Source organism: Myotis brandtii, unplaced genomic scaffold, assembly GCF_000412655.1.
Source record: "Myotis brandtii unplaced genomic scaffold, ASM41265v1 scaffold537, whole genome shotgun sequence".
NCBI lineage: Eukaryota > Metazoa > Chordata > Mammalia > Chiroptera > Vespertilionidae > Myotis > Myotis brandtii.
In genome coordinates this window covers 464141-489432 of record NW_005369971.1, presented here as the reverse complement: position 1 = coordinate 489432, position 25292 = coordinate 464141, and the positions used below count along the sequence as shown (strand labels likewise).

The 25292-nt window shown below is 57.3% G+C and overlaps 1 protein-coding gene across 1 annotated transcript in view; it reads right to left on the bottom strand.

Annotated features, from left to right (window-relative positions):
* MOV10L1 (Mov10 RISC complex RNA helicase like 1) overlaps positions 1 to 25229 on the bottom strand; it is a 34067-nt gene extending 8838 nt beyond the window's left edge. The window contains exons 1-20 of the mRNA XM_005877969.2: positions 25050 to 25229; positions 22068 to 22230; positions 20195 to 20307; positions 19652 to 19839; positions 17490 to 17630; positions 17057 to 17262; positions 16659 to 16791; positions 15682 to 15876; positions 14806 to 14920; positions 12791 to 12968; positions 12529 to 12599; positions 10514 to 10605; positions 5912 to 5970; positions 5160 to 5257; positions 3602 to 3710; positions 3080 to 3258; positions 2491 to 2637; positions 1979 to 2100; positions 839 to 938; positions 123 to 287 (exon numbers count right to left, since the gene is read on the bottom strand). Coding sequence (XP_005878031.1) covers positions 123 to 287; positions 839 to 938; positions 1979 to 2100; positions 2491 to 2637; positions 3080 to 3258; positions 3602 to 3710; positions 5160 to 5257; positions 5912 to 5970; positions 10514 to 10605; positions 12529 to 12599; positions 12791 to 12968; positions 14806 to 14920; positions 15682 to 15876; positions 16659 to 16791; positions 17057 to 17262; positions 17490 to 17630; positions 19652 to 19839; positions 20195 to 20307; positions 22068 to 22230; positions 25050 to 25175 — 2700 coding nt within the window. The 5' untranslated portion in view covers positions 25176 to 25229. The remainder of the gene's footprint in view (positions 1 to 122; positions 288 to 838; positions 939 to 1978; positions 2101 to 2490; positions 2638 to 3079; positions 3259 to 3601; positions 3711 to 5159; positions 5258 to 5911; positions 5971 to 10513; positions 10606 to 12528; positions 12600 to 12790; positions 12969 to 14805; positions 14921 to 15681; positions 15877 to 16658; positions 16792 to 17056; positions 17263 to 17489; positions 17631 to 19651; positions 19840 to 20194; positions 20308 to 22067; positions 22231 to 25049) is intronic.
* Between the last annotated feature and the right edge of the window lie 63 nt (positions 25230 to 25292).

The following is a 25292-nucleotide window of genomic DNA, read 5'->3' as shown; positions in this document are numbered from 1 at the left end:
CCCAGCCGGCTCCAGCACTGGGCCCTGCAGTGCAGATTCCTGTGGCCCCGTCTGCACTGGGCCACCCCATGGGCACCCTGTGCTGTCCCTCAGGGGCCCAGCACCCGTGGGGCCTGACTCACCAGCAGGGGGTTGTAGGCGCCACAGGCACCGAAAGCGTCCTCGTCTCGCAGGTACACGGGCCGGGCCATCAGCCTCTCCAGCACGGACACGCTCAGCCCGTAGGCCACGGCGAGCCGGGACTTGATCACGGGCCCGAGCTGCATGGGGTCCCCGGCAAGGACGATCTGCCACACAGACGGACCCGCTGCAGGGACAGCGGCTGCAGCCCACGAGAGCGCCAGCCACAGCGTGCGTGGGGGAGGGCGCGGAGGCAGGAGCGCAGCCCCAGGCCTGGACACAGCCACTGGCGAGTTCCGCCCCTGCTGGACCCAGCCTGACCCCTGGGGACTGAGGGAGGAGGTGGGACTCGAATGTCCCTTCCGTCAGCCAGGGTGAGTGTGGGGGAGGGGTGACGGGCCTTGGGCTGACCCCAGTCACTACCACAGGCCAGTGCTCAGCCCAGGACAGAGGGACAGGTGGGGGCAGAGGGGTGCTCTAGGGCCGCTAGTCTGCACCCAACACGGGTGCCAGCGACCGCGCGTGTGTGTGTGTGTGTGTGTGTGTGTGTAAGAGTGCGTGTGTGAGTGCGAGTGTGAGAATGTGTGAGAATGCGAGTGCATGTGAGTGTATGCGTGTGAGCGTGTGTGAGAGAGGAGAGGGAGGGAGGCAGCCCTTCCCCCCGTGTGCCCGGGGACCAGGATGGTGCCGACAGGCGGACGGCACAGCAAGGCCTCACCTGGCCGCTGATGTCGGAGACCAGCCCCAGAGGGATGAGGCACTCCGGCTCACTGGCCTGTCCGGCTTCATCCACAAACACATGCGTGAAGTGTCCGACTCTGGAGCCAAAGACGTACGTGGTTGCTCGGTCAGCGTCCCTGGGGCTCGGTGGCCAGCCCGGGAGGCACCCACAGCCCATCAGGAGACTGAGTTCCCGTCCCCACTGGACCCTACCCCACACGCCTGTTTCAAAAGACTTAGAGGGGACAGGTGAGAGGCTGCACGGTGGGGAGCTGCTGGGCGGCCGTGGTCCAGGCTGGGGACTGCCGTCCACCGCAGGGGCCTGGGTTGGAGCCCCGCTCCCTCACACAGAAGCTGGGCGACCTTGGGCAGGTCCTGCTCCGCTCTGTGCCTTGGTTTCCCCAAGGTTTCGGGCGGAGTGCGACAGGGTAAGCTGGTCAGGTGGGCACTGGGCAACATTCCCACGTGGGGAGACTGCCCGAGTCATGCTCTCGGCTGGAGCTGCTGCCGCCAGGACAGCCTTGGGCGGAGCCAGGCCTTGAGCCCCCAGCCATGGACGGAGACCCCAGCGCGGGGCCCCTGCTCACGTGGAGCCGCCAGCAGTGCTGGGCCCGCGTTGCCCTGACTGGCCGTCAGCTCGCTCAGGCACAGGCCTGAGTCTGTGCATCTCAAATGAACGCCCCCCCCCCTGCCCCGCCCCAGGACGGGCAGCACACTCGTTTTCTACCTCACGCCCGTCTCTGCTGGAAAGCTTAACAGGAGGTACCTTCCTTGGAACATAAGCCCTTAAACTCTGGATCCCCAACGGCCTACGGTTCCTCAGTTTCTTCCATGAGACGGGGCCGTTTCTGCTCACACCTCCTCAGCCTCCCGAGGCCCCAGCCCCGCCCACTGAGTGGTGGTCCTGCCACGGTCCCCTCGGCCCCTCCTGTCCCTCCAGCGAAACAAGGTGCTTCCTGCCTCTGGTCTGGGTGCCACCCGCACGCTCGCTCCTTCCCCACCCTCTGGGATCGCCCTCCTGGAAACCTTGGGGCCCTGTCACCCTGGGGTCTCAGCACAAACCCCCCTTCCTTGGAGGAGCCCCCCGACCTGCTGTCAGGACAGAAGCCTCTCCCGCTGCCCCGCCCGCCACGCTCACCGCACTCCGATCTGGTAGAAGAGGCCGGCGCTGCTGCAGGTGCTGATGATGATGCGGAAGCGCGAGGCCTTCCAGATGTCCTCCCCGTCTTTGCAGTACGCCTTGATGGCCTCGGCGATCGTCTGGGGGGGCGGGCAGTTTGTTTTCAAGTTACTAAGTGTCTTTAATTGACATGATCACAAAGTCGGAAGGACTCCTACAAGCTCACTGTCCTGCTCCACTTCTCAGTTACGACTAAGTAACGACGTAAGATTGTCTTCTTAAATAAAAATACTTCTATTTTCTTATCAATTTAGTCCCCATTTTATGGACTCTGGAGCCATGAATGTAACATATAACCCTGCAGATCCTTCCCCCAAACATTACTTCTAACGTCACCCATTTCCTAGCTTTGGTCTCTGGCTAATTAGCCCTTCACCTACAAGCAAACCAGCTGAGCTGCCCCCAGACCCAGGAGGGACTGCAGCTGTGAGGGAGGGGCGGCAGCAGGAGCAGGACAGAGGCAGGCTCACCTCCTCGAACCTGCAGGTGGCGTTCACACGCACCATGGTGCCCGGTCGCAGCAGGCAGCTCTCGTGCAGCCGCAAGCACACGAGGTCGGCGGCGCTGTTGGAGGGCGCACACACCAGAATCCGGCTGTCGGGCAGGGCGTGGTACACCTTCACCAGCACAGGAGGCGGCAGTCAGCCTGGGGCCAGTCCCAGCAGTGATGCCCTCGCCATGGGAGCAGGTGGTGGGGCCCGCCCGCCTGCAGGAGGGCAGCTGGGCGCTCTGCCTACGTGTTCATCCGCAGCCCCAGGGGGGCAGCGCTACAGGCACACACGCCCACACTCGCTGCAACACAGGCGGGCCCGCAGGCACCTGCAGACCATCCTGTGACGGGCGAGCGGCTTACTCTCCTGAGAACGGGAGGCTCCCTTCTAAACCCGTGAAATAAGCTTTCACACCCTGCACAGCCCGAAAACAACACCAGACAGACTTAGCTAAACAGAAGCAGCTGGACCTTGCAAGCTCTGATTCACATGTTAACAGACACAGAATTTCCGCCGCGCACCTTCCGCCCCCCAGCCAAGCTCACGGGGATGGCGCGGCCTCCGTCACCTGTAACACCGCCTCGATGATGGTCACCGTCTTCCCAGTGCCAGGAGGCCCGAAGAGGACGTACGGGAGGGGGCGGCAGTCGCCACTCAGGATCCTGCGCACGGCCAGCTGCTGGTTCTCGTTGAGCAGGGGGTTGAAGAACTCCTTCTCTCGGGCCCCCGGGGTCTGCAGCTCATCGCCTGGGTCCAAGGGAGGCACAGGGTCAGGCAACACCCAACAACCCGAGCAGCTGGGCACAGAGACACCAGCACCGGCTCCGGGAGGCCCCGGGCAACCAGTCGGCGGGGCGCTCCCGCAGTGCCAGGGCCTGCGCAGCTCGGGAGTCAGCGTCTGAGAGCAAACGGGGCCTCCCCGTCTCCCCCTTCACGGCAGCAGCGGCAGGAAAGGCCACAGTCGGAAGTCTCTGTCGTGACCAGAGCATGGGCTCATCTTCCCGTCACACAACTGTCTCGACCACCCCGACCCCAACGGCGAGCCGCTCAGGGGCCTAGTCCCAGTGCGGTCACCGCCCCCAATACGCACCCAGGTGACTCGTCTCTGTAGCCAAGGCCTCCGGTGCCCGTGAGTCCTGGGCACCCGCCTGGCTCGTCTTGGTGGCAGGCTCAGGCTGGTCCTTCTCAGCTTCCCTGTTCTAGAAATAATCACGACCCCCCCCCCCAAAAAAAATATTTGTGTTTGCAGGGTCTCAGTTTAAAGAGAAAACGTAGCCGTCACCCCACGCAACACTGGCTTGGTGTCCTGAACGGCGTGGTGTCCTGGCACGGACCACAGGTCACACCCCCTTTAAAGCGTGACAAAAACACACAACAGCCGATAAAACGCTGCGACACCGTTTATGTTTCTCTTCTGAATTACCTTTTCCAAGAAACTAAGTTGCTAAGTTTGTGAAGACGGCTCCAAAACAACAGCCTTCCCTTCAGCTCAGCGAGGGCGCCTCCTGCCCAGCTCAGGGCGAGGGCGAGCCGGAGCCCCAGCCTCCTCTGCCGGGGGCACCCGAGCGCGCAGGGCAGGTGACGACGCCTGAGTCTTGGCCCCTGAGGTAAGCCAGTGCTGCTCTGTCCATGGTGCTCACGTCCGAGGTCCCCTGTGGCTGCGGAGCGCAGGGTCCTGCCCCTCGGAAGCCTCTCTGCCCTGTGACCTCCCCTCCCAGGGCTGGGAGCTGCAGGCACAGGGCCTGCCGCGCTTGCTCCGTGCAGGACGCCAGCCCTGTGGTGCCGATGGCAGTGTCTGAAACTCTGGCTTCACGTATTCTGTCTGGAAGGTCAATCCATCCCCGAGTCCACCTTGCTCAGGTGTGCAATGCCCTCCAGTTTACCTGCCACCAGCCAGTCCATGAAAGACAACGCTCTGCACTTAAAAGTATCAAGGCTTAGCCCATGCGGAAGGCGAGCCACCTCAACGGCGCAGCATCGCAGCCTCGAGACCAGCAGGCCGGGCGGGACAGGGTGACGCCTCTGGTCTGTGGCCGAAGGACAACACGGATCCACACGAAACCCAGCAGGGACCCGGTGGAACCTCTGCTCTCTCCTTCCGGGGCTCCTGTGGCCGAGAGGCACTAACACCGTAACGACGGCCTTTCTGGAGGGGCTGAGCATGGTGAGAGGATTCCTCAACATTGGGTACAATTTAAAAACCTGTGCTTAGTATAAGCTTAAAACGTGCTCACAAAACTAAATCACCCCAGCGCAGGGCCCTCGGAGACATGCCCACCGTGACAGGGGATCTCTGTCAGTGGACACGACCAAGAACAACCCCTTTGCGTTCACCCGGAAGACACGTGCAGAGCTGCGGACGGTGCCTGGCTCCGACGGACACACCTCACCGTTCAGAGACTGGACTGTTTAAGCCAAGACCAAACTGCCTTCCTGACGTTCACAAAGACCAGAACGCCGGCCATCTGCGGGGCGACCCGTCAGACACTTCCAAGCAAGAGTCGCCACGCGACGGCTGCCTGACGTACGCAGCCCCCACTGCTCACTAAACCACCTCGCACGTCTCGGGTCCCCAGCGCGGGCCACCCGTGACCCACCCCCACGCCCGCCATGCCGAGCGCTCCCGCAGGCTGAGTCGCGGCAGGTACCTCAGGGGTGGGCTGCCCGTCGCTCTTGCCGTCTCCTGCACAGTTCCAACTGCCTGTCACTTGGGGAGACTGTAAGATGACTTCTTCTGGAAACAACACTTTTAAAACAAGAAAGGGCAACAAGGTAGGTATGACTGAGAAGCGTTAGAAAGATGCACAAGGAGACGAAAGGCTGCAGCAGCCCCGAGTCCCCGTGGACGCAGCCACAGCTACGCCAGCCCAGCACGTGCTTGGGAACCGAAGCCGTGGTTTGTCTACTTGTAGGTACAAAAGGAATTCTATTAAGAGGGGAGAACAGAGTGCTGTGGCTTTATTTTCAATCATCTAAGGGTTATTTTTACATAATTGAAATAAGACAACACGGAAACTTCCCAATAGGAAAAACAACACTGGAAATCAGTTTCACTTTTTTTTTTTTTTGGTTACTCCTCACTTGAGGATGTTTTTCCCATTGACTTTAGAGAGAGTGGACGGAAGAGGGAGGGGGAGAGAGAGAAATACCGATGTGAGAGACATCCATCGGTCGCCTCCCGCACACGCCCAGACTGGTGCAGGGAACCTGCCACCCAGGTACGTGCTCTTGACCGGAAGGGAACCTGTGGCCCTGCAGCACACAGGCCGGCGCTCTAACCGCTGAGCCACCCGCCAGCCCAGCTTTCCTTCCAACACGTGAGGGAGGGGACTGCTCCACGCCACGTGCACTCGAGGCTGAGAGAACCCGGGACATCAGGCTCGCTCCACAGCAACAGTACCTTTCACTCCCAAGTGGCTGACGTGCTCAAGTGCAAAGTGACACCGTCTGCTCGTGGTCCTGCGGGGAGAAGACAGCACAACCCGCTGTCGCGGCTGCACACGGGGCCAGCGCGGGGCTGGGCCTGACCGCGACCGAGTCCAACGCTATGCACGCTCTACAAAGCATGTGGAGGGACTGCCGGCTCCCAGGTTCTCACGGCACCAGAGGCCGGGAGGCTGGAGGACCGAGGGGGGCGCCAGGGTCTGTGTCATAGGAAAATCCTAATGTCGCACCAACAGGACAGCACAGACTCCTTTCTTTCCAGGAACGTTTAATGCATGAAGTGGACAAGGAGGAAAAAATAAAAACACAGTGTGAAGTGTTAGGGAAATATTAATATTACTGTATCAATCAGAAAGTAATCCTATATAAAAAAAGCCTAATATGCAAATCGACCCAACAGTGGAACCGGTCACTACAATGCGCACTGACCACCAGGGGGCAGACACTCAATGCAGGAGCTGCCCCCTGGTGGTCAGTGCGCTCCCACAGGGGGAGCACCACTCAGCCAGAAGCCGGGCTCATAGCTGGCAAGTGCAGCGGCTGTGGTGGCAGCGCTAAGGAGCAGCGAGCAGGCAGGCGGTAAGGAGCTGGGGTCCCTGACTACAAGAGGGCGCAGGCAGGGTTGAGGGACGCCCTTCCCCCCAAGTGCACAAATTTCATGCATCGGCCTCTAGTTCTGATTATAAAGAATTACCCCCTTGAAATTCACTGAAAACAACTGTTAAAGGAAACTGAGGTGTATTACAATTTTAAGAGTTTTACAATTGACTGGCACCGGGCAGCACCCAATCCTGCAGAGAGAGGGGCTCGGAGGATCGGCACCGCTGAGACCGTTACAGGCAGCGCAGGCGGGAACAGGGACGCTGTCCTGGGCGATACAGTGCTCGGTACAGAAAGGTCACTTCCTTTGGGGACATGACCTGCATGGCCCACCGGGCAGACCCCTCGCTAGAGCTGACCCTGACGGACCCAGGCACTCCACCCCTGGAGGCGCAGACGCTGTGAGTCAGCCAGGTCTTGGTGTGGTGACGTGGGGCTCAGCACAGCGACTCCACTAGGGACCTGGTGTCTTATTTTTTAACACAAAAGAACGAGTAAAAAATGAGAAATAAAAAGTCTACCTTCAAGGAAACAAGATGATCAGAGCTCCAGCACAGATGATGAAGGATATTCAACAAAGCACATCTGGCCTCAAACCAGCAATGGCCCAGGAGCTGAGCCACAGCCTCGCAGAGCCTGGGCCACACCCACGCTCTGCCAAGTTCACACCTGGGCACCTGGAGAACCAACTGATGGGGGACAGCAGGGTGCAAGGGGGGTGCTCCAAGGGCAGAAGAAACCTTCAGGACCCATCACAGCACGAAATCCTGGGAGGGGGTGTGTGAAGCAGGAAAAATGGCACCTGAGGGTCCCGGCACGAGGCCCCCGCAGCCCCACGCTGTCCCTTCAACAAAATCTTCACCGATTTGCCTGGGATACAATAAACTCCAAGATGAGAACCACCAGAAAAGAACCATCCTAGGACTTAGGAACTTGACCCTAAGGAGGACAAAAACCGTAAAGCAGATGGATTACAGAGGAGGGGCTGAGAGAGGACCTGGCTTGTGCCCCCAGTGAGAGCTGCCCACACGCGCGTGCAGGGTGATCCCGCACCTGCCCTCTTCAGAGACCAAGGGGAGAGACCCAAGACAGTGCCCAGCAAGGAGGTAACCCATCAACCTGCAGTTCAGCCCTTTACCCCAACAGCCTGAAAAACACTAAACTGAAGGAAGAATTCACCAAAATAAAAAACATCACGTTGTTCATTCTGGGCACACAAGAAAGGTTTGATACAAAGTCACCCAGTTGAAATGCTTCGAGTTACTGACAGGCTGAGTAAAAAATAACACCTGCCAGGAAGACAATGATTGTGGAGCTGGACAGAGAGACCGACCAATTCCCTACGGGCAGGTCCAGGACAGCGAGAGCCCAGGGGTAAAACCTAGAGGTGTCTGCACAGAGGAGGGAAGCACGAGGCCAGATGAGCAGCGGGGTGGGAGGCAGCACGTCGCAGGAACAGGGAGAGGAGAACGGGGCCGTCTCCGGGCTCAGAGGAGAGGCCGCCCTCCCCTTGGCCCACTGTCACACGAAGACATGGGCGTGTCCACAGCTTCACCGTGACAGCAGAAGCCTGGGCACCAAGTGTCCAGCAATAGAGGAGTGGCCGCGTCCCTCCAAGAGCAAGGCTTAAAAGACAGAGGAAGAAAGGCCTCGATTCAAGGACCCATGTCCACCCGAGAAGCAGAGCAGCAGATGGAGTCCCGAGCGAGCAGAAGCCAGGACACGGCAGAGATCAGAGCCAACCAGAGACGGAAACGAGCTGGAGACCGAGAGCCAGATCCGTCCCCGATGAGGTCACATGCACAATCCTCCAGCCACACTAACGGGGACGAGAAGACACAAACAACCAGGATCCGAAACGAGAGGGGGCACCGGGTCAGGTCCTACAGATACAAAAAGAAAATGATTTTGTGCAAATAGACAACGTGGATGGAACGCACAGAGTCCGCAGAAGGCAGGTAAGGCCAGAGCTCCCTCTACGCGAGGCTGAGGACCGGGAGCTTTATCCACGGAAGAGACGGAATCTGTAGTCGGGGAGCTTCCCACAGAGAGAGCGCCAGGCCCAGAAGCCTCCCTGGCCCACCTGCCAGGCCCACACCCCTGCCCCGGAGACGGACGGGAGGTGCCACTTCCCAGCGTATGTGAGGCCAGCGTTACCTCGATGCCCAAATCAGAAAAAGACACTTCGAGAAACCACAGGCCGACGCACCTCAGGAACAAGAAGCGACAGTGAATAAAGTCTCAGCAAGTCAGCCTCGCAGCAGGTGACAGGCAACACCGCCACAGCAGGGGGTGGTGCTCATCACCTAACTGGCCATCTCGACAGACAGAAACAGGAAAACCACACGTCCACCCAACGGAGACATGAAAGCCCAGCAGAATCCCTCATCCACTGTGGCCTCAAGCTCTGCAAACTAGGGACCTAGCGCCTCAGCCAGACAGAGGGGCCCCGCTGGGCACATACAACCCACTCACCACCTCTTCCCCATTGTCTCCAAGCTCCAGCCCCGCCGTGAGGCAAAAGCAAACAAAAGCACCAAAATACACCCAGAGAACAAAGGAGGAAAACTATCGCTACTTGAACACACGATTGCATGCATAGAAAACCCCATCTAACCATAAAAACCGCTGGAAACACTGAGTTTAGCAAGCTCACAGGACACAAACCAACCGCATAATAAATCCTAGCTACAAGCAACTAGAAATGTATTTTTCATTTGTTTTTATTTTATTTATTGATTTCAGAGAGGAAGGGAGAAGAAGAGAAAGCCAGAAACATTAATGCTGAGAGAGAATCATTGACTGCCTGCCTCCTGCACACCCCCCACTGGGGATCGAGCTTCAACCCAGGCATGTGCCCTTGACCAGAATCAAATCTGGGACCCTTCAGTCCACAGGCCGATGCTCTATCCACTGAGCCACACTGGGCCAAGCAACTAGAAATTGAAATTACTGTTTACAACTGCATTAAAAGTTCCTTAGAGAGTCAGGGACATATTTGACAAAAAATATGTAAAACATACACAGTGAAAAGTACAAAACGTTATGTAAAAAATAAAAAAAGACCTAAGTAGATGGAGAGAGACAGCACTGAAGAATCAACGCTGCCCCAGACAAACCTCGACAGCGTCCGTCTCAAGCCCAGGGGGATCCAAGATCCACACAGACACCCGAGCTCTCGGCAAAGACGGGATCCAGTGGGAGCCTTGCCTACCCGACTCCAGACACAACGTAGGGGCGGACAGACCCCACACGTCAGGGCAGTGCGTTTCATGACGGTGTCAGGAGACGCACGGAGAGAGGGCAGGGCTCACAACACTGGTGCTGGGACGAGGGGTAGGCACGTCCCCAACCTGGCATCATTGGTAAAAATGAACCCAACTAGACCATGGCCCTCAGTGTAAAACTGAAAGCTGCAGCATTTTAGAAGAAAACACAGGAGAGAGTGTTTGTGATCTTGCGTGAGGCAGATTTCTGAAGTGTGTCACCAAAGTCATGAAAGAAAAAACTGATCAACTTCCTTAAAATTAAATATTTCTGCTCCTCGAAAAACATTAAAAACAATAAAAACACAAGCCACAATCTAAGACAATATTTGCAAAAAACATACCTGATAAAGGGCTAGCTTAAGAATGTGTGCTCCACCAACTGCTCAGGTACCGGACGTAGTGCATGGTGATGAGAACTCACACAGGGCACTGAGACACACACGCACATGCACACACAGGACGCCGAGATGCGCACACACACAGACACACGCACACACGCACACACACAGCACCGAGACGCACTGGCAGGGGCCCCGAGAGCAGGCAGCTGGGACACGGGGGAGCAGAAGCGACCCCTCAGCACCAGCCTCGGCCACGTCTCCTCCTGCAACACTGATGCTCAGGGGCCAAGGCAGGAGGTGCCACCATCAAGAAGGAAGACCGGTTTGGGGAGGCGCTAAAAGCATTACCTGTTGTATGTAAATTCCACGTCCATAGGCTCAAAGTTATACGCTTGTTCAAATTCCGGATTCAGCTTAAGGGTCACATCTTCTTCGTGAATCTAAGGGAGAAACAAACAGCGTAACTTCCATCCTTCGTACCCGATTCCTTGTGACGGTCTCGTCTGTCTCTGCGGCATGTGGTGACACACCCCACAGATCTGAGGGGCCACCGGGTGTAACAACCATCACGGCGCCCACCCCACACACGCATCCCGATTCCCCTCCCTGGCTCCGGGGGTCTGCACACCAGGAACACAGCCACGGGGCCAGGCTGTCCCGGGACCACCCCTCCCAGTGGACCCTCCAGCCAAACAGATCCTGCAGAGAGTGATCCGGACCAGCGGGAGGAAAGGCGTTTCTGAGGAGGCCCAGGGAGAGGTGCGAGGACTCCACTGGCCGGGCTCTACTAGGTGGACCGGTTAATAATGCGGATTTTTGTCACTAGATGGGGTTACACTCATGTTGATATATATGCGATTTGATACGTATGCTCTTTTGTCGTATTGACAAGCTTCAAAACTTCATATGTCAAATTTTCTGAAGGTGTTAATATCATAGATATTTTTATGCTTAATATTTCTGCAAGTTGTTTTTGAGTTTGACACGCATCTTCATCCAATAATGCTTATAATTGTTGGTCTTCAAACTTTTTCGGTTGACCTGGGCGTTCTTTGTCTTTCACATCAAAATTATCACTTTTAAAGCGTTTAAACCAGCGTTCACAAGTATCTTGAGATGGAGCATGTTCACCATAAGCTTCCCAAAGTATACGATAACTTTCAGCAGCACTTTTCTTCAAAATAATGAATTAAAACTTACCGCAAATGCTTTTTTGGCATGAAATTTGACATTTTTAGGCATAAAAATATCTATGATGTTAACATCTTCAGAAAATTTGACATAGGAAGTTTTGAAGCTTGTCAATATGACAAAATAGCATACATATAAAATCACCTATATATCAACACTAGAGGCCCGGTTCAAGAAATTCGTGCACAGGGGAGGGGTCCCTCAGCCCGGCCTGCACTCTCTCCAATCCGGGACCCCTCGGGGATGTCCGACTGCCTCTCACAATCCGGGACCACTGGCTCCTAACTGCTCGCCTGCCTGATTGCCCCTAACTGCTCCCCTACCGGCCTGATCGCCCCTAACTGCTCCCCTGATCGCCCCTAACCACCTCTGCCTCGCCCCACACCCGGAACCCGTGCTTCCCTTTCTCTGGCTGGCCGCAGGCACCCAGGACCTGGGCTGGCTTCGCCTGGGCTGGCTGCAGTCGCAAGGGACCGTGGGTGGGCAGCTTCGCTTGGGCCACAGGCGCCTGGGATTGCGGGGCAGGCAACTTGTCCCCCTCCCGGGCCGCAGCCTGGCTGGTCCCCATTCCTCTCTCCCCAGTGTTGAGTGTCTGAGCCGTTACAGTGTGAGGGCGTGATGACCATTTGCATATTAGCTCTTTATCATGTAGGAGGATATGTGATAAATTTTCATCTATTGGGAAAATCTGCATCATTAACTGGTACATCTCGTAGCCTGGGGGTGCTGGGCGCAGTGTGGCGGGGTCAGGAGGCAGGGCGGGGATCACCGCAGGAGCCCAGAGGCCCTCCGGGGAAGCAGGCCGCCCAGCGAAGGCCCAGGTTCCCCAGACTGAGGAGGAAAACGGGTCATGATCAGAGACGGCCAAGACATGGCGAGCATGTGCCCCGGAGTGAGGTCAGCACAGCCACATCGGATTCAGGCCTGGAGGACACCACAGACAGACACTGTCACTTACAGAAACACAAAAGGCGAGGTATGAAGTTAAAGAGCGGGAAGACAAAAACAAGGGAGCCCCAGACCCTACCGAAATGACAGGGCAGCTTTCCTGAAGCCAACAGGCCATTCAGAAACCTGGAGAAGAACGCGAGCAAAGGGAGGAAAGGCGAGGCCACTCCCCGACTCTGAGACGCACCTGCTGTCCTGGGGACCCTCCCGCCCGGCAGCCTCACCTTCATCACGTAGCCGATGTACTCAACGACGTGCCCATTGTACTCCTGCGTTTTCAGAACCAGCTTGTCACCTAGAGAAGCACAGGACCACGTGACCACGGCAGCACATCAGAGGACACACCACGTGACGTCAGGGACAGGAGACAGGTGCCGAGTCCCTGACCACGTTTTAAGTGACATTCTAACCCAAACCAAGAAAATGAGCTAATGGGACCACGTGGGGCCAGTTTAAACCGCTCCTCCCGGGCGGGTCCACACCCACCTGCGTACAGGGAAGGCCGGCTCTCAGCCAGCCCCGGGACCTCCAGCACCAGCAAGTCCCCGTTCCTCTTCAGGATGACCCCGCTCATGTTATACTCTTTCAGCTCTATCTCCGCGTGGATCTCCTCGAGCCAGAGCAGAGTGGACAGCTTCTCCTTGTAGTTTGACATGTTCAGAAGCTGAAAGCGACGAGCCAACCAGTGAGCGCAGAGCACAGGGAGCACCCCATGCCCCGGAGACAGCAGCTGACATGCCAGACGGGAAGTGAGGGCTGCAGTGACCACAGGCCGTGCAGGACAGCGGTCCTGAGGCGGGGCGTCTCAGGGAGCCCCACCACCGCCCCACGGCGACCTGGGCAGTTTGCAGAGCCTGGCACAGGGACAGCACCCGGAGCTGTGTGGCCTGGGTGGTGAGGAGGTGGAGCTGGGGGTTCGGGGAGGCCTAGGCCAGTGGTCGGCAAACTCATTAGTCAGCAGAGCCAAATAGCAACAGTACAACGATTGAAATTTCTTTTGAGAGCCAAATTTTTTAAACTTAAACTATATAGGTAGGTACATTCTTATTAACTTAATTAGGGTACTCCTAAGGCTTAGGAAGAGCCACACTTAAGACTCAACGGGCCAAAGAGCCGCATGTGGCTCGTGAGCCGCAGTTTGGCGGCCACGGGCCTAGGGGGCAGCACAGAGAGATGCCCGGCACTGCTCAGGGTGTGGGAGCAACTTCAGAGGACAGGGCTCCCAGCCTCGGCGGCCTGGGCATCGGGTGCACTGCGGTCGGAGAGGGACCCTCCTGTGCAGCGTAGGATATTTGGCAGCGCTCCTGGCCTCTACAGCACCCTAGTTGTGACACCAAAAACACTCCAGGGGGCAAACTGTCACCTGTGGAGAACTGCCGGTTGAAGGGAACAATTCCCAGAGCTCGCACAGGGCCAGGACGGTGGCCGCCAGCTCAATGCAGCCCATGCACTGCACTGCCCTGGGCAGGGTCAGAGGGCACCAGTCCCCAAGTGCACCTGTTTCCACCGAGCAAAGCTTTAATGCAGGAAAGTATCCTGCTTTTCCAAGTAACTCAACTGGGTCCCAGAACTGAGCTCAACAAGGTAAAATCCAGGATGTCTGGCAGCCACATGAGACCTCCGGCTGGAAGGCAGCACTTGAGCCCGAGGAGGAAACACCCAGCCCCACTCAGGAGACAGGACGTGAGAGCCGTGGCTGTACTGCGTCGTTTATGTTAAAAAAAGGTGAGGAAGACTGAGCGTGTTAAGCACAGACAGAGAAGACAGAAGAAAATGAGTGGACTTGAACCTGTCGAAACCCAGCGCAGAGGGGAAGTGGTGAGAGAAAAAGGAGCAGGGGCCAGGGACGGGCTGGGAGGGAAACCATCAGCCTCACAGCCAAGCAGCGCAAAGAACCCAGGAACACGAGGGAAACGGCACCAAGGCACGTGGTCCTGTAAGTGTCGTAGAGCCGGCGACAGAGCCATCGCAGACGCAGCAGGAAAGCCCAGCCTGTGTGTGAAGGGCAGAGGCAGCAGAGCAGCTGTGCCGTCAGGAACGGCTCGGGGGGCGCAACCTCCTCAGACTTTTCCAGACACGAAGCCAATGAGCACCCAGGGGCACCCAGAGGCCGGGTCCACCTGGGGCCGACAGCACCAGGAAAGGTCAGCGTGGAACCTTTCTAAACGCCTTACCGAGCACTGGTTATGTAGCGTAAAGACGCCTCACGGAGTTCAAAGCAGACGCAGAAGTCAGACTTCCGACAACGTCAGCAAAAACGCCACGGAGAAGTGGAGGGCGTCCGTGGGGCTCCCGCCTGGCAGCTGAGGGGCTGGGGCTCAGGCCCTAACCTGAGACTATTCACCCCAAATCCAGTGACAGCTAAAGAGCATTAATGACCCAGCTCCTCAGGAAGCCGCCACACCGGGGGTCCGCCTCAGGCCGACACCCCTTCTCCGGCAGAAGGCCCGAGGCCACGGTGCCCACGACCAAGGCAGCCTGCAGCCATAGGCGCCTCCTACCTCGGCGAGCAGCGGCTGGAAAGTCAGGATGTCAATCTTCTGCTCCACACACTTCTTCAGCCGGTCGGGGATGGGGTACTGGGGAAGGAAACTTGGAAGCTGGCGTCTTGAGTTCCTTAAGGGAGAAATTCAGTTGGAAATGATTCTTCGTCACGACATCTGGCACAAGTTCCTTGGTCACCACAGGAACGACGCAGCAGCCGCGGCCCCGTCAGCGGGCGCCAGCGTTTACTGGGGGCATCCTCCCAGCTGCAGCCGGGCGGCCGGTGCACAAGACCCTGGGAACCAGGGGGTCCGCACCTTGACTGCTGTGCCTGACAGGGCGTGACTATGGGAACCGCAGCCACGGCCGCAGAGCGCGCTGCTGACGGCTGCTCCGCCCAGGCCTGACTCCGCTCTCGCCTGTCACCCTCCAGCTCTGCCTCCCCTGGCAGGGGCTGTCACTGGGAGTCGCCACCACTGCTGCGGGCAAACCTGATGCAGCAGCATGATGGCCAGAGGGGCAACCGGAGAGGAGACCAGGGAAGAGCGGATGTCACAGCGCCACACGGTGCAGGCTGCCGTCAGTTCACAGGTGCACCTGACGTGGGTGAGGATGGCGCCAGCACTGCCCCCTTCTTGGGAGACAGGCTGGGCTGTGGGGAATACAGAGGTGGCGGGGACCTGAGGTGGTGAAGTGGCGGCCGGGGCATAGCAGGTCCACTTCCCCGTCCTCATACGCACTGTGGGCTGCACCCCGGCCGCCCTGACAGTTTTGTATGAACACACCATCCCCCAAGTAAAGGGTGGAAAGAGCCCCCCACACCGCCTCCCCTCAGCCAGCGGTCACCAGCGAGTGCACGCCAGGCCACCCCGCTGTCCCTCCTGTCACGGCACCTTTTCTGCGTGGTCACGACAACCGTCGTTTTCATGGGCGCCGGCGCTGGGGGGCTCTTGGACTTCTTCCACAGGAAGGGCTCGCGCACGGCGACCAGGGCCTCCTCCGCGCTCACCACGCCCACGTCCAGGACGCGCCCGATGAGGCAGCTGGAGAAGCAGAGCAGGAGGAGCTCCTTGCAGCGGCCGGCAGTCCTGCCAGACGAGACATGGCCAGCGTGGGCCCCCCGTGCAGAGGCAGCCAGGCTCCCGGAACAGGACCCTTTGTTTTTAACAATTCTCTCACAGGGAAAGGGACTTTCCACAGTAACGACGCAACACGTCCCCAAGACAGTCAAGCACCCCAAACAGTCACCTCTGTAATCGTCAAACCTCAGAACAGTTTTCCCAAATTTCCATCGGAACCGTCTGACACGACCAGACACGGGTCATCACTGCTTCCTGCCCGAACTCCTGCTGTGGCCCTGGCCCCCAGTGCGGTCCCCGCCCCACATCCTCACGGGATCCCAGGGGTCACGGAGAGGGGCTGCGGCACACGCGCCGGCCGGGCTGAAGGAGCCCTGAGGTCCCCATGGTTGGACACTGCTGGGCTTACAGCGAGGCAGGGACGCACTCACTCACATCCACGTTCACAAAAGATTGACAATTAGCAAATGGAGATGGCAGACTGCGGCCAAAATGTCCAGCTGACAGGCGACCAGCAGGCAGTGGCAGGGGCTCAGGACACGTGGAAGGAGAAGAGGCGGCGGCGGCCCAGGCTGAGGGCGCCCAGCTGTCCTCTCACTCACAAGTCAGGGAAGGGGGTCACTGCCTCACAGCGGAACTCACTCAACCCGCCGTCTCCACCAACGCCTTTTCTTTTGAGTCTGTCCCATCGAAAGAGCTACAAATCCTGTTTATAAGGACCACACACGGGACCTGAGAGATACATGTGCCAACGTCCCAGCCAAACCCCCTGAAAACCCAGCAGCACGTACTTGGCCTCACACGTGACCACAATCAGGGCTCTTCCTCCGGGAGGGATGAGCCCATGGGGCTCAGGCTCCGGGACCTGCCTCCTCCGGCTGCCCTGTCCGCTGCCTCCCTCTTCTCCTTCGCAGGCACAGTCATCTGAGAGGGGACAGGAGACCCAGCGGTCAGCTGCTGGTGGCCGTGGTGGCGGCCTGCGGACTCCACCCCCTACAGGGGACAGAAAGCCGACAGCAGGCAGCCTCCCCCGTTTGGAAGTGTCTGCAGGAAGCAGCATGTCCAATGCACTTCCGGGGTCGCCAACGACCTTGGTCCCTGTCCTCAGCCCCGAATCATCAGAGAACTCGAACCAGAGGCCACGGCATCGAGGCCCCTGGGTCCCCCGACCGGCCGGGGCCCCGTCCACCTGGAGAGACTGCTCTGTTGTGGGCCACGCTGCCCTCCGCCATCTGGTAGGTTTTGTCTGGGCAGCTCTCCCGCGTCTCAGGGTCGGGAGCAGGTGCTGGGGGGCCGTGCTGGGTCCCCCGTAGCAAGTGGAACCGGAACTGTCTGGTTCTGTCCCAGCCGGCCAGCTTGCAGCTGACCAGCTTCTGCGGGACGTCTCCTTTATTCCTGCACAAAGGGAGCTGCCGTCAGCAAACAGGACTTCCGAAGCTGCTGTTACTGTGAAATAGTTCAAAGGAACTGGTACGTGGTGGCTGCAAATACCTTCACGAGCATAACTAAGTTTTGTGGAGAACACTTTCGTAAAGGAAAAACCAACGGGGCAGGAGAGTGAAGGTTGTTCTGTAGGATCTTAACCCCCAGCTGGAAGCACGGCCGGGGAGGGTGGGACTCACTCGATGCAGACCACCAGGCTCCTGCTGCCCCCTTCCCGCAGCGTGCCGAAGCTGGTGGCCCTCGTGACTTCGAGGCCGCCCTTGTTCTGCAGCAGGAGGGCCTCGCAGGTCTCCTCGGAGGCCTCGGCGGGGGCGTGGTCTCTGGAGAACCCCACAGAGTGTCAGTCACCTGCAGGCTGCCGTCCCAGGCTCCGCCCCTGCCCACTGCCTCTCCTCCCAGGCCCCCAACACCAGGTGCAGGGCCAGCTGCTGGGTGAGGGGATGCCCCCAGAGGGACGGACACCGGGCTGGCCCTGGTGCCGAGGACCCGCAAGGACACAGCCACCCTGAGGGTGAGTGACAGTCCTACAAGCTCCAGAGAGGAGGCGAGGCAGCGGTGACACCGTGAAGGCGGTCCTGGGCCTTGGGGGGGCGGGGGGGGGCGGCTGTTGATTATTAGGGACAGCAGGCTTTCTTTCTTTCTTTTTTTAAAAAATTCTTTATTAGTTAAGGTATTACAAATGTGTCCTTATCCCCCCCATGGGACAGCAGGCTTTCATTTGGGAAGCGTTGTGCTGCTTCACAGTATTTGAAACAATTAAATGAGAGGGTTCTCTCCCCTACCCAGACCCCTTTCCCTTTACTCCAGACACTGCTCACCTGAGCACTGCCTCCAGCAGGCCCACCAGGCACACGCCCGCCCGCCCCACCTGCGGGGGCACTCAGAGTGCAGGCCTTCAGTAATGTACACCTGGGCATTACCAACCCACATGCAAATGCAGTGACATTCTCACACCAGTGACCCCCTCTGCTGGCTGCTGCCCCTCCAATTCCCCATCTACACAGGCCCCCCCCCCCCCTTCCCTTCCTGCACAGGTGCCGACAGGACCGTGGCCGCGGGGGCAGCACTGGAGCCGCTGGGTCTCGGGGCTGCTCAGCTGACCTCTGTGATGGACAGCTGAGGTCAGGAGTGAGTCGCAGGGCTCCCCCCTCCCCGCCCCCGTGCAGATGTGCAAGACAGTGGGAAGCGCAGGGTCTGCAGCAGGGCCGACACTCGCTGGGCACACACAGTGGGCACTCAGATTGGTGGCCGGATGGTGGTCTGAGTGGCTACCATTGTGGCATCTGGATGCACGTCAGAGAAAACAGCTCAGACAGGGAGCCGGGGTGGGGGTAGGGGGTGGGGGACAGCACATCCTGGCGGGCAGAGCATGGCCCTCTCGGTGCCAGGCCCGCTCCTGTGGCTGGGACAGTGCTGGCACACAGGCAGCGGGCCCTGACCCTGTGCTGCCCAGACAGGGGTCCAGCCAGTTCCGTCCCCCCCGCAGCCCCCAGCCCCGCTCTGAGGGGCGATGAGGACACCGAGTCCAAGGATGGGGCCAGCTCGCAGCCAGCCCAGCACTGAGGGCGGGGCCTCCCCATCCCCGGGAAGACGGCTACCTGAGGCAGACGAGGGAGGAGCCTTGTGGAGCAGGCCTGGGGTCAGTCACTGGCCAGGGAGGACCAGCAACCCCTGGACGGCTGCCCAAGGAGGCGGAGCAGGAGGGACCGACCATTGCCAGGGGCCTGGCTCGCACCCACCACTGCACACGGCCACCACCCCTCTGAGAGCGCAGTTAGTAAATCACCGCGTGCTGAGGTCGGCGCTGGGAGAACACGCGGATCCGGACAAGACCATGACCCTGAGCTGGACAGGAGGGGCCAGGCTGGAGTGACAGGCCGCACCAACCACGCCCACAGCCTGAGCGCAGTCTGTCCCGCCCGCCGTCCTGCCCAGGCTGAGCGTGCGTTTAGTGCGGAGATGGGTGACAGCAGCATTCCTGGGGGCCCTGTGTGGTGAGATCCCGGGAAGTGGGTGCTGAGGAGGAAAGGCAGGGAGAGGCGGTGCTTCACAGCGGAGCCCACTGCCTGGGGGAGGGAGGCCATTGGCGATGCAGGAGGACACAGACACGAGTCGGTCACGGAGGAGTCGGCCACGTCCAGTGTGCCCACAAAACGCCAACGTGCTGAAGAACCACCCAGGCCAGACCCAGGGCAGGAGGGAGCCTTCCACTCGACCTCCGATCGAGCACCATCAACTCCTGTGGGAGACGCCTCCCGCCCACCACCACCCACCCGGACGGGGACGCAGACGGCCGCTGGGCTAGCGCAGGGAACCCTCACCCCCAGCCAGCGGGCCTCACCGTCTCTTCACGGGGGTCACGCACAGGGCCCTCCACATGTAGCAGGACTGGCTGCTCTCCACCACCACGGTGCTGACCACGTCGTGCCTTCGCGGCACGTAGCCCTCGGGGAGCTTCAGAGAGTCCAGGGTGAAGAAGACACAGTCGTCGATCACCCCGTTTCTGCCACAGAGGCTGGAAATGCAGACCTGCGGGCACAGCGTGCAGACGGCCTCACCAACCGGCCGGCCCACTGGCCCCCGAACAAAGGCCCAGTGACCGCGGCCTCCCCTCGCCTGGGGGACCTCGGGGGGAGTGAGGACACTGTTCTCGGAGCAATGCCCTGAAGATAACGCAGTGTGGGGACCTCGGAGCCAAGGCCCCTCGCACGCCGCCACCCCCACACGCCCAAGTCCTGTACCCCACTGCCCACAAGCAGGGCAGGGCACTTTGGACTAAACCAGGACAGCACACTGGGGGGTCTTCTCTGGCCGACACTGAACCTGACGAGCGACCCACCCAGTGTCCCCCGGGGAACCGGGACCAGCGAGGGCCAGCACCTACCTTGTCCACACGCTTGTACCGCAGCGGCTTCACCGACAGGGCCTCGCTGCTCCACGTGCCCGGCCGGATCCAGTAGGTGGCCTCCACCCAGTCTCCCTTGCACGGCTCGAAACCTCCGAGGCAGGAGGGCAGCGTCACCCAGGGCCGTCCCCCCGCAGTGTCCAGCCCCTCGGAAGGGACAAGGCACTGGTGCTCTGCCCACAGGGACACTGTGACCCTGAGTCTCCTGCAGACCCACCTGGCTGCAGGGCCTCCTGCCCTCAGCCCGACTCTCCCTGCCAGACAGGCCCACGGTCAGGCAGCCACGAAGCTGGTGCGCAGTCTCAGAAGCCCATCTGGTTTCAGAGATTCCCCACACTTTTCATTAAAAACCCCAGGTATTAGCGGCAACACAATCAGCTCAGTAGCAGACCTGTCATCACCTCCACCTTCTAGAGCAGTGGTTCTCAACCTTCCTAATGCCGCGACCCTTTCATACAGCTCCTCATGTGGTGGTGACCCCCAACCATAACATTATTTTCGTTGCTACTTCATAACTGTCATGTTGCTTCTGCTATGAACCGTAATGTAAATATCTGATATGCACGATGTATTTAGGCGGCCCCTGTGAAAGGGTCGTTCGACCCCCAAAGGGGTCGCGACCCACAAGTTGAGAACCGCTATTCTAGAAGGTGTGGGCGCATGTGTGGTGGACAGTTTCACGACACCCTGTCCCTGCCACCTCTGCCCAGATGCACTGAGTGCCCCTCCCAATTAGGGACCCAGGGGGCTGGGGACGAGGGGAACTCAGGGCTGGCAGCTAGGTCTCTGCCAGCTCAGGTGGGGAGCAGGCAGTGCCCCGCCAGCCCCGTGGCGTGCCAGGTAGCCGTGCGGTGGCCGGTGCCACGGCCTGCAGGGTGCAAGGTGCCCGCCCCCTCTGGCAGGCTGGGAAGCTCAGTGGCATGGGATGCAGTCCTGACACAAGGCAGGGAGAGAGCAGTCTGGGCAGGGTGGCTGTGGTGCCTGGTGTAAAGCCACCACCAGATGCAGCCTTTTGGTTCTTTTGCAATAAGCACTTCCGACAGCAATAGGCCCAAAGGACGGAGCGCGGAACTGGACCCCGAGTGGTTCCTGTGGGAGCTGGTGATGAGCACACTGTCCCAGCCACCAGCCACCTGTCGACTGCACTTGGGGGCTCCCAAGGGTAGCAGTCAAGGCTGCTCCCAGCTTTCATGGCCGTCAAGGGGACAGAGCAGGCTCCCGGCAGGATGAGCTGATGCCCACAGCCCAGGTGGGGAGTCCCACGCCTACCTCTCAGCAGGCACTCTGCAGGGCCTGGGGCTGGAGTTCAGCTTTTTTTTTTGCCCTCCCGCCGCCCCCCCCAGCTCTGCCAGTTCCTGCTGGGTTCCCAATGGGATGGTCTGCACGGGAGGAAGAGCCACTGTCTCGGGCACCCTGTTGCTGCCCTCCTACCACTGTGCCCAGCAGGCACCCCAGACGCTGCGGGTTACACTCAGCTGAGGGCACCAACTTATTTCTTTAGGCACTAAAACAAAATCTGAGATCAGCTCAAACAAGTGCGATCACACACGGACATGGGCTCCTGGGAGGTGCAGGTTCCCCACACCCCCTTAAAGCGTGCGAAGTGCCTGAGAAACAGCAGTGCCTGTGTGTCCGAGGCAACACTGACCACGTGAAAGGAGCAGTTACTCAGAGACGATGGCTGCATTCCACGAATGAGCACAAACGATAGCACATCCAGGCCAAGACTCTCTCAACATACAAAACGCGCCCCCATCTGACCCTCTCAGGGACGCACTAACCATTGCGAATCTAAGACATAACAAACGGAAAACCCGCTTTTTAATGTGAAGGAGAAAGCCACCCTGCTGACCTTCACAAACGCTCTTCAGAGAGAAGTATGTGGTCTGGTTGATGTAGCCAGCGCCCTTCATCAGCGACGTCACACAGCCAATCAGCACCCGGGGGCTGGAGTCGGACAGTCCTCTGCCCTGGTTTTTGCTGTCCTCTTCCCATTTATCAGAAACAGCTTCCACCTGAGAGACAAACCAACCTCTGTTAAAGCATAAGAGGCCCACAGGAAAGCAGACTGAAGACTAGTACCTCCTATGAAGAGCGATGCAAACACCCTCAATAAAAGACTAGCAGACTGAATGCAGCAAACTATTAAAAGGATGATGCACAAGCGAGGAGGGCTTAGCCCCGAAGGCAAGGGCGGGTCAACAAAGAAACTCCACCCACGTCACACACACTGGAGGAGCCTGGAAAACAACCGTCATCTCGGGGTGCAGAGAAGGCACCTACAAAACTCAACTTGCTCTCGTGATGCAACGCTCCGCACACGAGGCACAGACACCATCACGGCCACGTGTGCAGTGTCCTGCCAACGTCACGGTCAGTAGCGACACTCACTGAAAGCTTTTCCTCTAAGATCAGGAACAAGATGAGGTGCCTCCTTTTGCCACTTCTGCCAAAACAGCACTGGACGGTCTAGCCCAGCCGTGGGCAAACTACGGCCCGCGGGCCGAATCCGGCCCGTTTGAAATGAATAAAACTAAAAAAAAAAAAAGACCGTACCCTTTTATGTAATGATGTTTACTTTGAATTTATATTAGTTCACACAAACACTCCATCCATGCTTTTGTTCCGGCCCTCCGGTCCAGTTTAACAACCCATTGTGGCCCCCGAGTCAAAAAGTTTGCCCCCCCCTGGTCTAGCCAGAGCAACAGGCAAAAAAAAAAAAAAAAAAAGAAAAGAAAAGGAATCTAACCTGGTAAGGAAGAAGTAAATTTATCTCTGCTTATAGATGGCATGATCTTATATGTAAAAATTCACTAAATATTCCATTAAAAAACTGTTATAGCTAATAAATGAATTCAGCAAAGTTCAAGATACAAATCAACAAAAATTACTTGCGATGAATATTCCAAAAAGTAAAATTAAAAAACCAATTTGCTACATACAGACACATCAAAAAGAAAAAGAAACTTAGGGATAAATTTAACCAAGGAGATGGAAGACTTATACACCGAAAATTATAAAAAGTGGCTGGAAGAAGTTAAAGACACAAACAAATGGAAAGACACTGTTCATGAATTGGAAGACTTATATTAAAATGTCAATATTATGCTAAGCAATCTAGAAATTCACCACAATCCCCATCCAAATCCCAGTGACCTTGTAGAAATAGAAAACCCTCCTAAAATTCATACCATCTCTCGGGGGCCTTGAGTAGCAAAACTATCTTGAAAAGGAAGAACAAAGCTGCAAGTTCCACATTTGATTTCAAAACTTGCTACAGAGTTATAGTCATCAAACACTGTGGCACTGGCACGAGGACAGGCACAGGAACAGATTCCAGAAATAAACGGCATATATGGTCAATAGATTTTCTTTTAAAATTTATTTATTTTACAGAGAAAGAGGGGCAGGGAGGGATGGATGAATGGATAGATGGAGGGAGGGAGTGCGAGGGAGGGAGGGAGAGAAACATGGATCTGTTGTTCGACTGACCTATGCATTCACTGACTGATTCTTGTGTGTGTCCTATCTGGGTATTTAACCCACAACCTTGGTGGGACAACACTCTAACCAACTGAGCTACCTGACCAGGTCCCAAGACCATTCAATGTAGAAAGGGTTTCCCCACGGTGAAGGCTTCTAAAACATGATGGTGGGAAAACTGGATACCAATATGCAAAAGAAAGAAGTCAAACCCTTACCCAACACCATACTCAGAGATTAGCTCAAAATGGATCAAAGACTTACATTTAAGAGCTAAAACTATAAAACTCTTAGAAAGAATAGGCAAAAAAGGCCATGCTCTTGGATTAATGAATAATTTTTAAAAATATATTATTTTTATTGATTTCAGAGAGGAAGGGAGGGAGAGGAGGTAGAAACAACAATGACGAGAGAGAATTATGGATCAACTGCTTCCTGTACATCCCCCACTGGGGACTGAACCCGAAACCCAGGCATGTGCCTTGACCAGGAATCGAACCGTGATCCCTGGCCAGGCGGAGGTTTCTTACAGAGCTCAAAAGCTACAATGAAAAGACAGACACATTTAACTACAAAAAACTGTAAATCAAAGCCAAAAGATAATCTTGGGGAAAACATTTGCAACACTTTCATATACCAATTTTCCTTTAAAAGATCTAATTTCCTTAAAAATAGAATTTTCATTAAAAAGTTGAGCCCCACAAAAAATATGGACAAAGGACACAAAAATATTTCATAGAAAAAAAGTGAAATATTAAATTATTTTAAAACTTAAGTGAAAAATAAAATTACGAGATAACTGTTCACTGATTAGACTGGCAAAGATTCACAAGAGTGAGACATCCACGCCCTTGTCAACCTTGGGGAACAGACAGCCTTCCACCTGCTCCCAAGAGTTCAAATTAGTACAATATGACTGGGAAGTAATCAGACGCCAACCACTGAAGTGTGAAGTGTGCACACCCTTTGCCTAACAATCCTACTTCCAAGAAGTTACAAAAGGACTATTTGCAAATAAAAAAGTCGCTGAATAATAGGATCCGCTAACGGGATAACACAGGGTCCAGTAACTACTACTTTTAACAATACTTTTTGAAGAGCAGAAGAATATAGAAGTGTTAACCGTGTTCATCTCCACAGTATAAAATTACAGGCAAACTTACAAAGGGTAAGTGTCTATGGTGTTCGATTTACAATGACCACCACTGATTTTTTAAAACAGAAACCACCGCGAGAACAAATGCGCCCGGGCAGGTACCCCGTCTCCCCCCTTAGCCAGGTGTCTCCGAGGCCACCGGGCGGGCGGCCCCGGGAACCCGGAAGGAAGCTCCCGCGCCCGGGCGAGCCTCACCCTGACGGCCTTCAGCCCGTTGGACACTTTATCTTCCTCCACCACCGCGATGACCTCCTGCCCCACGCTCAGCAGCACTTTGCTCGTCACCACGTCGTTGGAGAAGTAGATGAGGTCGTCGATCATGCCGTAGTCGCTGCAGTACCTCGTCACCACGCCCTGCACGGTTTTCAGCTTGGCGTCACCTGGACGGATGGACGGACAAAGCGGCTCCGCTGACGGCCAGCGTGGGCCCGCCCGACG